Here is a 14610-nt window from a genome sequence, read left to right on the forward strand (position 1 = left end):
AGCGCTTGGTGCTCATCAACTCCTAGTACCGATCTTTTTTTTCTTCTTTTTCTTCACAATGTTGTCCTGTCCTTCCGTGGTTCACGAAAGGGTGCTCCGGTCAAGAGTTTCATCGAAAGAAGCGTGCGGATGTGCACAAAACTTTCTCCGAGATCACATATGGCAACAAGCATAAGCGATTTCGAATCGAGTAAGCCACGTCCATTTGAATTGTTGCAAAGGTATAAGTTCTGAAGAATAAACCAAATTCCCAGAATGAAACCAATCAGTGTTACAATACTGACCTGAAATTGGTTCTAAATGGTTTAATGACGTGTCATCCCATAGCAGTGAACGTCAGGTTCATGAGGCATTCGGCGTAGTCCGGTTTGAATTTGGTTCGCCAAAATTATTTCTTAATGCACCGGCAATCAGTATTAGTTGTGTGGTACATATAGATCATCATAATAATCGCCTTGTACGTGCCGCCCATCTTTATACAGTGGGTTGTGAATCACGTACCAAGTGCACGCAATAGCCCTTTTGTGCTAAAGATTCCTGTGTACAGCCCAGTGAGTGGGCATATTTTGCCTGGGTTATACGGATTGAAGATGTGGGTATGGCCCGAAACATGAGCTGTAACGAACACCGGACTTTTAAGTCAGTTCTTCTTAGCAGCACATGTGCAATGTTTGCACGCCATTATTTTGGCACTGTCTCACAACACGCGTAGTTGCTTCACGCCACAATTAATATTCCCTCTGATCGGCATGGACATTTTTTTTTTCTTATTCCGACTTATAGGTATATGACTGCGCAGTTTAAATTCGCGTTATATATAGCGTCATGCGTTTCAGCTTTTAGTCACTGCCAAGGCAGCACTGAATTCCATCGGTGCACTAAAGTCACTGACAGAGTGAGGACGGCAGGGCTTCCCTGTCGGGTGCCCGGGCCCCAGCAAGCGCGCGTTGCTTTCCATCGTGCTTTGACTTCGCGTGCACCCTCGAGGTACACGAAACGCCGAAGTGCTATCGAAGCTAGGAATCTCGCGCTGAAGGCACGTCATTAAACGCCAAAATTCATTACCTGAGAATATATTTCTGAAAGCACAAGCGGTTGTAGTGCATCGTATTTCAATCGCAAGCCCTAGAACGTTTTCAGCGCTTTCGTTGGTTCCTCCTTTCTTTTCACCCAACTTTTAGGACCAGTTGTAACCTGTAAAGAAGTCACTGGGACACCCAGAGCCATGTACACGTCACGGAGGACAACAAAACTCTTCGTCATCAGACATGTTGACGAAAAAGTAGATCCCGAGAATAACCGGACGGTCTTCAAGCAACTCAGACCGATCCTCTGGTCCCTCAAACTGCTGGGGTTTTACTCGGATCTCCACGAGGACGCCGAGCGGCCTGTCAGGCCCTGGTACCATGACGTGTCCACGTGGACATGCGTCACACTGGGGCTTCTACACGCGTACGCACTGGCGTCGCTCACCGCCTGCATCGAAGGTGACTTCTGGGCCACAGCCTACAACTTCTTCAGGGCCGGAAGCGCGGTGGTGTCCAGTCAGGCTGTCATCAGCAAAGGACCGCAAGCCTGCGCTCTGATACATCGACTGGGAACGTTTCCGTCGCGACCGGGGCACAACCTCAAAAAGACGTGCACAGTCATGGTGCTCGTCGTTCTAGGTTACGTGATCCTCCGAATCGCCGTTCACAGCATGGTGCTGCTGGACTACAACGCACACGGTAAGATAACTAAAAGAACACTGTGAGATGGCAGTGCATTCCCAAAGTCTACACATGAACAATCAGGACAACATGGCATTTTCAATCTGATATGACCGAATAGCAGGAGATGCTCAATAATAGACCTTCAAGAGCAGAAAATTATAAGGCCTTCCACTTGCACGAAAGAACGCGTCATTCGAATCAACACTTTCCATAGACCTTTCCTACGCGGGCGCAGCCATCTTGAATCGCGGAGGTTCAGGTATGCGAGAAAACGATATTTCTCTCGCCACAACACTGGGAAAAGTTCACGTTTGGTCGCAACTGTCTATCACGCTTGTATCGCCTTTTCTATGTTAGTTTACTTGTTCCAAAATGTAACTGCTTTGCTTTTTTTCTTTTTTTTTTTAAGCCACGGTTTTGAAACATCTTTTTTTAGAGCGCAGCTCTTAGGGGCCCGTTTCCGGCTTGAGCGGCGTCGCCGTCGCCGTCGGCGTAACCGCGCGGTGCATCATGGGAAATGTCCCATAACGCACCGCGCGAGCCCCCACCGGGGTCACGTGACTCCCCTGAGGTCACGTGACCCCCTCCTTGAGGTCACGTGACCCCGCGAGGTCACGTGACCCCCGCCGATGTCGCGTGACCCTCCGATGATGTCATCGTCACTGATGACGTCACCGGCATCCACGTCGTCATCGTCATCATCACTAATGACGTCACCGGCATCCACATCGTCATCGTCATCATCACTGATGACGTCACCGGCATCCACATCGTCATCATCACTGATGACGTCACCGGCATCCGCATCGTCATCGTCATCATCACTGATGACGTTACCGACATCCCCATCGTCATCGTCATCATCACTGATGACGTCATCAGTGACGTCACTGATGTCGTTACCGGCATCCGCATCGTCATCATCACTGATGACGTCATCAGCGACGTCACTGATGACGTCACCGACATTCGCATCGTCATCGTCACTAATGAAGTCATCAGTGACGTCACTAATGACGTCATCGGTACCCGCATCGTCATCGTCACTGATGACGTCATCAGTGACGTCAGTGATGACATTATCGGCATTAGGGGTCACGTGACCCCCAAGGTCACGTGACCCCCCCCGGTTAGTTTAACCCCCCCCCCCCCCCAGTGCCCTTCCCTCCTCCTCCTCAAGAGCTGCGCTCTAATTCGGCGTTACAGGGAGTTGTAAGCGGCTTTCACTTTTTTCCCCTCTTTACAATGCTCTAACTGACTGAATTTGTAGCGTCACCTTACAAGGGGTCCACGCGGGAGACAGATTAGATACGAATGGTATATCACTAACAGGGGGTAGAAGCTGAGCTCGTTGGTGGTACATATTACAACGGTTAAACCAGCTGAACTACGAAAATAGGGAGAAAGCCAGCGATCGCTTGTCTTTACTCCTTTCTCCCTATTTTCGTAGTTCAGCTGGTTTAACCGTTGTAATAGGTATATCACTATTAGGCTGGGACTATACTCGTTTTCACCTCAAGAAAAAATTAATTTTTGCGCATTCTTCATACGCCACGCAAAATAGTTCTTAGAAGATTTGGTTGTCCGAGAAAGAAGCGATGAGCATTTGGCCTTTGAAACGTGCACGTCTAAAGTGCTTCGGCCTTCAGCGATCTTATCGGACAGTGCCTCGAACTCACTGGGTGCGGGGCAATGAGAAAACGAACGGGAACCGCCAGCAGGCTGTCGGAACAAAACAAAAACAACAATATTTAAAGAAAAAAAGTTTTGGGAGAGAACGAAAACGTAATCGAAAGTTTCTTTCCAAGTGAAACCGATAAATTATCGCATCACTTTTCGGTTCAATCGGAAAGTTCAGGGTCTGCTTTTGAGACCATCCTCCTGTGCACTTTGAGCCGCCCCTCTTCACGGTGTTTTTACCCGGATTCTTCGGTTTTCTAGCGTTGCAATAAGTACGCACTTGCTAGAGCTTTCTAATTACCTACATTTTCATATATAAAAATTAACGTTTCGTTTTTGTTTATTGTTTTTTTTTTTTTTTTTTTTGCACGGAAATACAAACAGTTACGAATCATCATTTTTTCCCCAGCAGAATTGTAACGGAACTTATTTTCTATGGAACGAAACTGAAACGAAAACAATAAACATTTATTGTAGGAGGTGTTGACTGTAGTAACGTCAGTTACATGAACACATATATCATCTATTCAGAGCGAGAGAGACACCGAACAAAAGAGGGAAGGCGTGAGGTGTTTAACTGCTTGCCGGAGCCTATAGCTGTTTCATGGCTTGGCTTCTTGAACAGTGGTGTCCCACACTCGAAATGAAAAAGGCAGATTAAATTGTCTTTCATTGCCAGATCTGTCGAAGCACGCGAAAATCGCCTGGTTCGGCATCGAGTCTCAACTCCCGGCCAGCGTGCTGCTTCCTCTCTGCCTGGTGGACGTCGTCCTGAACAGCATCCTGGTCACCGGCAGCCTCCTCCTCTCGGTCGCTCTCTACCTGGCCCTTACGGTAGCCCTGAGACACCGGTACGAGGCATTCAACGACGCCATCAACCGCCACGTACGCGACAATGTCGTGCGTCAAGAAGAGACCCAGGACCAGTCCTGGACGGTATGGTCTTGTCATTGACAATACGCGCAAGTCTTTTATCACTACTTTCTTCCGGAGGTAATTATGCTATAGTCTCTGGCGGGATTATAGAACGGGAATGACCAGCGTCAGTTGTCCCGCCCCCAGCGAGAGCTTCCTGCCTTCGATGACGCTTCAGCATCTCGTGGGCTTTGGCCGTGCTCGCGAAGCCAAAGCGCGATGGAAGGCATCGAGCAAGTGCTGAACATCCATAGGAGACGCCCTGCCGTTTTTAATCAATTGCAGTCACTGACCTGATAAAAACGGCTGTCTCTCTTTCGAATGTCTGTCTTCCGGCTCACGCTGATTGCCCTCCGTCGTGCTTTGGCTGGTTGGTAAGTGAAGTTTCATAGCTCCCCCAGCCCCCTCCCTCAATGCGTGGGAACGGAGTCTGCGTAGCAGGGTCGGAACAGCGTATTCGTGTTATCGCACCTCCATTGCACATGACGGAGTGACGATTCTTTTATTTGTCTCGTAATGTGTGCCAGACAACGCGGGAAAATCGCGGTCTCGATGTCCACGAGCTCCGAGAGCTGAGACAGATCCAGACAGACCTCGGCGTCGCCGTGCTTGAGATGGAAACCCACTTCTCGCCGACGGCCTTCGCCTGGGTCTCCTTCTTCGTGCTGGGCGTCTGCGCCGAGGTGAGCCGCTTTTTGGGACACCACGAGAGCGGCCTCAGCGATGAGCACCGAATCCTCGTCATCGGTGAGTCCATCGCGACCTCCTGGACAACGTAGACACTTGCACCAAAGACGGCACTGAGCTAGCGGGACTGAGCAGACGTCACTAAGCAGACAGCACTGGTCTAAGAGAGCTAAGTAGACCGCGGCAATCGACGGCATTACGCAGACGACACTGAGAAGAAGGCGCAAAAGCGTATACGGTACTAACCGAATGGCACGACGCAGACGAAACTAATCCAGTAGCACTAATCAGACTGCACCAAGGAGACAGCACAATTAGACAACACTAGTAAGACAGTTCTGTTTGAAGTGCAAGCAGACGGTGGCAATCGACGGCACTAAAACGGCACTAAGAAGATGGCACTACACAGACGGAACTAATCGGACAGCGATAGTCAGGCAGCACTATAATCAAAGTGCACTAAACAGACCGTGGCAATTGACGGCACTAAGCAGACGGCACTGAGCATAATGCACTAACCAGATGGCATTATACTAATCAGACAGCAGTAGTCAGGCAGCACTAATCAGAGTGCACTAAGCAGATGGTATGAGCAGACGGCGCTATTCAGGCATCACTAATCGATGTGCACTGAGAGGACTGTAACTATCGACAGCACTAAACAGACGACACGAGCAAAACACGGGACTAGTTCCAGTGCGATCCTCGAGTTGTCCGCGATGTACAGACCCGGCGCAACCGAAGATGTAACTGGTGAATGCCTGTGCAGGTTACATGGCGAAGTCGACTGGATAACCTGCCTTTTTTTTAGAGCGCAGCTCTTAGGCGCCTGTTTCCGGCTTGAGCGGCGACGCGGTCGGAGTAACTGCGCGTTGCATTATGGAAAACGACTCATAATTCAACGCGCGGGTCACGCGTTGCGTTACGGAACGTTAACCATAATGACGTCACACTTGAAGTCACGTGTGACGTCACGAGTGATGGCACGAGTGCACGACGGTCGCGAGAGTTATGAGTGACGTCACGACGGCCACGAGTGACGTCATTATGGGAGAGGTCCCATGATGCTACGCACGGGTCACGAGTGACGTCACGAGGTTTACCAGTGACGTCACTCCTGACCCGCGCGTTGCGTCATGGGACGTTTCCCTTATCGACGTCACGTGTGACGTCACGAGGATCACAAGTGACGTCACGAGGGTCGCAAGTAACGTCACCACGGTCACGAGTGCTACGAGTGACGTCACGACGGTCACGAGTGTTACGAGTGACGTCACGTGAAGGTTACGACCTTCACGTGTGTCGTCACTAAGGTCACGAGTGACGTCACGAGGGGGAAGGAAGGGAGGGGGAGAAGGAGGGAGGAGGGGGAGAGGGAGGATGAGGATGGGAGCAGTAGAACAGCCCTTGAGGAGGAGGAAGAGGGGTACGGAGGACCCTTTTCTCCGTACCCTCCCCTCCACCTCCTGAAGAGCTGCGATCTAAATCGGCCTTACAGGGCATTGTAGTTGCTTTCATTTTTTTTTTTCATAATTTGCTGAAACAATACTGCTCTCAGTTGATTAGGGATCTTCTGTGGCGAGCGTACGAAAACGCTTCAGGTTTGGTAGGTTGTTCTTCAGCCCTTCAGATGTCAAGCCTTCAGGCCAAATCGTTATTTGATTCAAATGTTATAATATAAGCGATTTTCGAAAAGTTTCAATGTGAAAATGGTAGCTGACGGAGCCCACGAGTACATGAGACTGAATGGCGCAAGCCTCCGGGAACGGGCCCCATTTTCCTATTGAAAGTATTAAAAAAGAGCATACCTTTGAATATCATTTTTTTCTCTTTTTTTCTCTTTTTCTCAAGTGGATTTTGAGATGGTCTATTTATTTTCATAACTCAATCTATGGGCTTTAAGCACCCTAAAAAAAACAATATTATATTCAAGGGCGGCCGATTTCCCTATTAAAAATCCAATCAAAGATCGGTTTTCGGCGCCGTGGCGCAGAACACCAGGGGGCGCCACCGGACGGGAATGCAGCAGGGGAGGGCACGCGAGAGTCAATCATTAATAACGACTTCCCGGCGAACTGAATTTCCGAATTCGCGCGCCTTCGAAACCCCGCAGGGAAGCCGTCAGTCGTGAATGCTTGTCGCGTGCCCTCTCCTGCTGCCTTTCCGTCCGGCGGTGCCCCTGGTGGCCCCGTTGTACACCGGTCGTACAGCCGGCAACCCAAGCCCCGATGTCCCCCGTGCACCTCCGGAAAGGGAGTCCTATACCATTTTGTTCAGCCAAGTTTCGTCGACATTCGGTTTCTTTTTCTTTCTTTTTTTTTTTTTTTCAGTGCTAATCGTAAAGAAGAAACGTAAATATCGCCAAATGCCCCGACAAAACAACATGTTCGAGAAAAAAAAAAATAAAAGAGTAGGCCCACGCTGTGGATCGAACCCGGGTCCGCTACGTATGAGACAGACATCTTACCACTAAGCTATACGCTACAGCTTCGAAAAACTCTTGTTGACAATTTTCTTTATACGACACTTTCTTTATACGGATGGCACTTGAAGGCGCGAGTGTAGTGCCCTCGGACGGCACTTTAACGCTCTGCAAGAGTGCCGTCGGACGGGACTTTATAGACACTACGTTATTCGTACTGGCTCATGCAGGTGAGGATCACTGGTGGTTTTGAAAGAACCGAATTGAATCGACATCTCAGAAGTCTCAGATATTAGCTAAAAGGCTCCCAAGCACTTCTTATGAGTTGTGAACGCGAAAGCATGAATGTCGTTTTTAGCGCCGCGGCCGCTACTGGTCCCTTCGGCACCAGGGCCGCTTCTGACCCTCACGGTGGCGCGGCTGCATGTGATCCCCTAGACGCTTCGGCCGTGTTTGCTCCGGTGCAGACACGCAGCGCCATGGGGTGGCGCTAATTGAAACTGTGACGCGCGTCGGCTTCATATTATTGCCGTTTTGCGAGGCGTTTTGCGTGGTTTCAAAGCTGGGATGCCTCAGATCGCGGCTTCGGGAATTTATCTGCCGTTTGGAGCGGCTGATGACGTCGGTTCGGTCCATGGGACTGTTAATGCTTTCGCATTAACACCCTGAAGGCGACAGGTACTGAACAGATGTAGCGATTGAATAATCTGAACTAACAGCATCAAATAATATTGAACGGATAAATGAAAATAACAGAAATAACTACAGCATATGTCATAACACAAAATTCACTTGAAACTATCATGAAACTAGTACGAAAGAACTAATATCGGGAAATTGAGTAAAAAATAAACTATACTGAAAGTGCCACAAAAACTGAACAATATGTATATACACACGCATTTACATACTCATATATACATGCATACATATGCACTGTAAACAAAGAGACATAGACATTGAAATGCACTCACTTGTGGAAACTTTGGTCTAGAAAAATATAAAAAGGCAGAAAAAGCTTTTTAGCATTTACAGTGTCAGAAATAAGATCAAATAATTACAAAATAGTACAAAATAAGCTTTGAAGTGCGTATCGTTAGTATAAAAGGTCTCAAGTTGATGAAAAAGCAATACCACTACCCACCAGGAATCTTCTGCATTCATTTTTGAATTTATAAAAAGGTTTGTCAAAGTCTATGTTTATATCGTTTCTATTTAAAGTTTTTGATACCTGAAAAGTTATTGTTTGCCTGCCATAGTTAGTCCTGATAGCAGGCATCTTTCGCTTTGGGTCTCGAAAGGTGTACACACTCAAACTGTCTGTTGGTGTAATGTATAATTTGTTCATATAAATCCATTGCAGGAGTTTGAAGTAGTATACCTGGTCTGCTTTCAGCATATTATATTTTATGAAGAGTGGTTGTGTACGTAGATTTCTTTTATCCCCTTTAAAATTTTCGCACATACGTAATATTTTTTTCTGCAAGATTACTAGCTTATTATAGTTCGAAGCTGTAGTTGTTCCCCAAATTAAGATTCCATAGCTGATTTTCGAGTAAAATAGGGAATAATATAATGTTTGTTTCAGCCAGATGGGTAGAAGGTTTTGTATTTTATATATGCTACCAGTAACGCGTGATAATTCTGCTTTCAGTTTGTTAATATGAGTATTCCATGAGAGGTCCTCTGTGAACCATACGCCTAGAAATTTTTGTTCCACCACTTGTTCCAGCAAGGTACCTTCAAACAATATGTTGATACAGCTACAGTCTCGCCTATTGGCCGGTTTAAAAATAACATACTTGGTTTTACTAGTATTTAGGCTTAAACGATTGATTTGTAACCATGTTGATAGTTTTAATAGGTAAGTATTAGCTGACAGTTCCAAGCACTTTTTTGTCACTCCCGTAAAAAACACATTAGTATCATCGGCATACATTATTAGCTCGGGGGAGTCTGGAATTTTAGTTATATCATTGATATACAAGAGGAATAGCAGAGGGCCTAAAATAGAGCCCTGTGGTACACCACACTGTATCCTCATTTTTTTAGATGACTGATCATTTATAGATACATATTGGTAACGGTCAGTAAGATACGTTTTAATCAACCTTAACGCAACTCCTCGAACCCCATAGTTTTCTAGCTTTTTCAATAAAATACTGTGTTGTACAGTATCGAATGCTTTTCTTAAATCTAAAAATAAACCAAGCGTGAACAATTTGTTTTCAATATTTTCAACAATTTTATCTTTTATGTCAAGTAACGCTAGTTCCGCAGACTTTTTTTTCTGAAATCCATATTGTTCCGGCGTTATTATTTGATGTTTTTGAAGGAAGGAGGTTAGCCTATCATTTATAACCCGCTCGAAAATTTTTGAGAATGCTGGGAGAACAGAGATTGGTCTGTAATTATTAATTAAATTCTCTCCGCCTCCCTTGTAAACGGGAGTAATTTTGGCTATTTTTAATTCATCAGGGAAGTCTCCAGACTGGAGCATATTATTAACTATATGTGATAAAACAGGACTAATTATGCTCGTTGTGTACTTAATCGGTAAAGCCTTGATTTCATCATCTCCAGCAGCGACATCATTTTCTAAACTTCTTATAATTTTATCAATTTCGAATGGTGTTGTTGGAGCAAGCATGATTGATCCTAGCTGATATCTTTCAAATGTACAGTCACCCGCAATGCTATCATTTCCCGCGTACGATCCAATACTAATAAAATGCTGATTCATTGCATCTGCGAGTTCTTTTCCAGCGACAGTTACATTATCTATTACGATTTCCTTCACAGTGCAACGCTGCTTTCTGGTGATTAGATTGTTTATCGTGTCCCAAACTTTTCTGTGGTCATCCTGTACACGCTGAAACTGAGCTTGAAAGTAATCACATTTCGCCTTCTTCAGGTCTCTGTTCAATTCGTTTCTGAATTTTTTGAACTCGGCCAATAAGCGAGGATCACGAGTTTTAATGAATGCATGGTATTTACTGTTCTTTTCTTTTATTTTTTTATAAAGATATCTAGTTACCCAAGGCTTTCTTAACTTTCTTCTTTTTGTTTTTTTCTCCCGTAGAGGAAAGGCTGCGTCATAACATCGTTTGTATTTAATCAGGAAGTTTCTATAAGCCAGCGTGGGGTTGCACTCATCGTACACGTCGTCCCAACTTTGTTGCTCTATTATGGAGCCAAAACGTCTCAGTGTTTCGTCGTTTATTGAACGGTGCCAGAATTTTTCTATGTCACGATTTTGTTCCTTGATTGAAGAAGACCCAACGCAAAAAATAGGCAAAAATGGTCACTGATATCGTATAAAATTACGCCAGCTGTAGCATGACAACTATCTGTGATGCAGACGTCGAGGGACGTTGCCGTGTCAGCAGTCACCCTGGTTGGCAGTGTTATTAGATTGCTACATCCGTACTGGTGGATGATATCTCGAAATTCTCTCGCGTAAGGGTCATCTGAAATTGTATTTATGTTTACATCGCCAAGAATTATAAATGACGCAGATAGTGATCCAAGGAAACATAGTGCATTTTCAAGAAATTCAATGAATTCAAGCATGTTGCCCGATGGCGGTCTATACAAGGCAGCAACTACAGCGGCTGGTGTTTTAACAAACAAACTTTCTATATTTTCATTCATTCTTGTGAGATCATCAATAACTTGGTATTGTAAAGTATCCTTAATATAAACTGCAATTCCGCCGCCCCTTTTATTCTCTCTGCTCAGGCTTTTGCAGTTGTACCCCTGAAGGCATGGAGGCATGTCCCCTTTTGCTAGCCAGGTTTCCGTAAGTACGATAGTTTTAAATTCGACACTCAGCGAGTGTAAAAATATTTCAAGCTCGTCTACCTTATGTTTAATGCTTCTCGTGTTTAAATGTATCGCGGAAAATGTTTTCCCACAATTCTTATAGTTTTTATTGAAGTCCTGGCAATCATGATAGTTGCAATCAGGCAGTTTTTCTTCCATCATAGCTTCTTGTGTACTGTAGGGCCGCAAGTATTTTGTTTAATTTCTTATTTTGTCAACATCGGACAGGCTAGCGATTCTGATAATGTCTGCGTTCTCGTCCTTCCGTGCGAGGATCTTCCCACCTGAGGACCACACAAACTTCCACCCGACGTCTTTCTTTTTGGCGATTGCAGCACCCAGTATCCTCTTGTTTGAGCTGGTTAAATGCTCATTCACGTACACGGGACTGCTGTGACCACCGTAGTCAAGGTCAGTACTTGTCAGCCTTTTCTTTTTGCTTTTTTGAAGGATTTTGTCTCGTTTCGTACGTTGTACGAAACGTACAATGATGTTCTTTTCTGTTGCTCGGAAGGTAGGAATACGGTGGCACACGTCAATATCGGAGTCTAATATTGGTTCGTCAAGAAGAGTTCCAATCCTTTTAACGACATCATACGCGTCACCTGCTTCGGGCACACCTTTTATTTCTAGATTGTTACTCCTCTGGTACTGCTCGAGCTCTTCAACTTTTTCGTTAAGCCTACGATTTTCGGTGGCCAGCTCTTCGTTCCTACTCGAGAGTTTCTGAACCTCTTTTCGAAGTTCTTTTATTTCGTTTTTTATTTCGTTTACCCCGTCACATGTGTCGCTGCAGCTCTTTACGCTGTCTTTTAAGGTCCTAAGGTCTGCCCTTAGCTCGCGTTTGAGGTCATCAAGAGCTTTCCCAATATCTTTACTCATGTTGACAGGAACGCCGGCAACAAGCCCCGACGTCACAGTACCTGTACACTCTGAGGAATGCTAACACTTTTTTGCTGTGTTCGGCAGCAGTGCAGACAATATTCTGGTTCTATACAAAAAATAAACGATGCTCACCTGCACAGACACAAGGGATTAGTTGTCTTGCTTCAATGTGCACTGCTGCCGAACTGAACTGTGACGCGCGTCGGCTTCATATTATTGCCGTTTTGCGTGGCGTTTTGCGTGGTTTCAAAGCTGGGATGCCTCAGATCGCGGCTTCGGGAATTTATCTGCCGTTTGGAGCGGCTGATGACGTCGGTTCGCTCCATGGGACTGTTAATGCTTTCGCATTAACACCCTGAAGGCGACAGGTACTGAACACATGTAGCGATTGTAAGTGTGGCAGATTTAGAAATAGATACTTCATTATACGCTCGACTAGTGATTCTAACTAAGTATTCTTAATGTTAAATTTAGATTGAACGGAAATTTCTTACCAGGTGCACCACTCTCTGACGGTAAAGGGCAATTTACACACTTCCGTTGAGTCCGACCGAGACGGGGGTTGCTATGACAACAGCTGTGTCGGCTCCAACAAAACGGGGTAAGATCCGCCTTTGTTGGAGTCGACGGGAGCTTTTGCCATAGCAACCCTCGCACTAGATCGGACTCAACGCAAGTGCGTGAATCGCCCCTGAGTCTGTTGGATGGCCACGACATTTCAAGATTCCTCCTCGAGGTCAATCTTGAGAAAAACTGATATTTTTATTTTCCGGTTAATATAGGTTACCGTTAAATAATTTACGGTTAGGGTTTTTATAAATTTCACATAACGGTAGCGTTACGGTTGCGATTAATAAAAAAAATTCGTTCCAAAACGGTTTTCGGTTTTGGTTACGGTTCGAGTCCCTGATTTAAGGGGCTTCGATGACGCTTTGCAAGTATTTTTCATTGAGTGAAAAGTGAAGTTGGTGTAATTATTTTGCTAATTGGTATGTTAGTTTGCAATCCCGGACTTCGGTACGGCAATCCCTTCACCGGGTGGAGGGGAGCTCAGCGTCGCTTAGCTTCTCCCAGGATATTTCAGGGAGGGGAAGGGCTGTCGGCGCCTATGGAGGACCTATCAGGCTCGAAACCTTTCCATCACTCCGATCGCAAGAGAAGATCCCTAATTCCAACTGAACTGAGTCCAGTGCTTGGGTTTTTCCGTAGATAGTATCGTATCAGTGCGGATTGCGGGCTCTGCGGGCGTGTGCTCAATCCACGCTCAAAGTGAAGGCAGGAACTCATGCTAGCAACGCAAAGCTCTTGCATGCTTTTACGAAAAGTTCCTATTCTGTTACCATATTACTCGCAAGAGCTTTTTTTTTTCAATTTTATTCGGATAGCTTATCTTAATCTGTAAGTGAGAACGTATTGGAGACGAATTAGAGAGATGGAGAGCTAGATTATTTTACTGTAGTCGTGCGGTTGTGGTCAGACGACAGAGGGGTTAAAAGGAGCCACGATTTGCAAAACGAATATTTCTCACTTAGGAAATACACCGACCTTAGAAAGCACCGTCGCTGCCGCGATGCATCGAGTCAACTTTGGTCTTTTTGCGCGTGCGAAAACCTCACTGGTGCTCTGCGTGTATACAGAGCACGAGACGGCACAAGCCGTCTCAAGCACTGCTACGCTGCCGCCAGCCTCCTGTGGACTAAAATTACGGCGGCGTCACGCATGCGCCGAACGCTTGGTGAGATCGTTCTATTAAAACGCAGATAACACGAGTGGCCGCCACTTGTCACTCTCAGGTCTGAACCTGGGCTCGGTAACCCTGCTGTTTGTACTCCTGGCCGTGATGTCATCCCGGTTGTCGGAGACCTCGAACGCGTCGATGATGCCGCTGCACCGGGCCCTCGGATTGAGCTCGGACCGACCCCAAGAGTACCACGAAGGGCTCCTGCTGATCTCGCAGCTCAGGGCGCCGGCCGTGGTCCTCACAGGCTGGGGCTTCTTCTACTTCTCCAGAGGATTTGTGCTCACCCTGGCAGGAGCCCTGCTCTCCTACGTTATCATCATCCTCCAGCTGAACTCCGATCTTGACAAGGACAAAGAGATAGGCAAGGACAGCTGAAGAACCGGCTTCAAGGACACTCCTCCGAATAAATGTCGTCGTGTCTCCAGCTCGTTGCTCGCCCTCCCGCGGCGGAAACGGGAAGCGCTCTAGTGAGGGCGCCCTCCCGCGGCGGAAACGGGAAGCGCTCTAGTGAGGGCCCCCGATTCTCCTGCTCAGCGGGCAAGGCGGAACTGCTCGCGATCATGGCTCGCGAAATGTCTTTTTTTTTATTTAGACACATGCTTTTTCTTTCACTAGCGTGCAATGTGGTTTTCTTCTTGTGTGTTGCCCTGTGTGCCCCCTCCTGCCTTGGCTGCCATTTGGCAGCCAAGGCAGGAGAGGACACACAGGGCAACACACAAGAAAACCACATTGCACGCTAGTGA

General features: G+C 46.5%; 2 protein-coding genes across 2 annotated transcripts; both read left to right on the forward strand.

Moving 5' to 3' along the window:
* Positions 1 to 1225: 1225 nt before the first annotated feature.
* LOC8029138 lies at positions 1226 to 4346 on the forward strand. Its single transcript, XM_029993837.3, has 2 exons — positions 1226 to 1727; positions 4072 to 4346. Exons 1-2 carry the CDS (start codon positions 1226 to 1228, stop codon positions 4344 to 4346), a joined length of 777 nt encoding a protein of 258 aa, XP_029849697.3.
* Positions 4347 to 4770: 424 nt separating this feature from the next.
* LOC115331674 lies at positions 4771 to 14242 on the forward strand. Its single transcript, XM_029993836.3, has 2 exons — positions 4771 to 5054; positions 13920 to 14242. Exons 1-2 carry the CDS (start codon positions 4922 to 4924, stop codon positions 14240 to 14242), a joined length of 456 nt encoding a protein of 151 aa, XP_029849696.2. The 5' UTR covers positions 4771 to 4921.
* The last annotated feature ends 368 nt before the right edge of the window (positions 14243 to 14610 follow it).

This window comes from Ixodes scapularis, unplaced genomic scaffold (genome assembly GCF_016920785.2).
Source record: "Ixodes scapularis isolate PalLabHiFi unplaced genomic scaffold, ASM1692078v2 PGA_scaffold6__148_contigs__length_123643588, whole genome shotgun sequence".
NCBI classification, from domain to species: domain Eukaryota; kingdom Metazoa; phylum Arthropoda; class Arachnida; order Ixodida; family Ixodidae; genus Ixodes; species Ixodes scapularis.

Excerpts from the sequence above, each read along its gene's own strand:
- LOC115331674 (XM_029993836.3), top strand. The coding sequence starts at position 4,922 with ATGGAAACCCACTTCTCGCCGACGGCCTTCGCCTGGGTCTCCTTCTTC. Across the intron at positions 5,055-13,919 it reads GCACCGAATCCTCGTCATCG|GTCTGAACCTGGGCTCGGTA; the intron begins GTGAGTCCATCG and ends TGTCACTCTCAG.
- LOC8029138 (XM_029993837.3), top strand. The coding sequence starts at position 1,226 with ATGTACACGTCACGGAGGACAACAAAACTCTTCGTCATCAGACATGTT. Across the intron at positions 1,728-4,071 it reads GCTGGACTACAACGCACACG|ATCTGTCGAAGCACGCGAAA; the intron begins GTAAGATAACTA and ends TTTCATTGCCAG.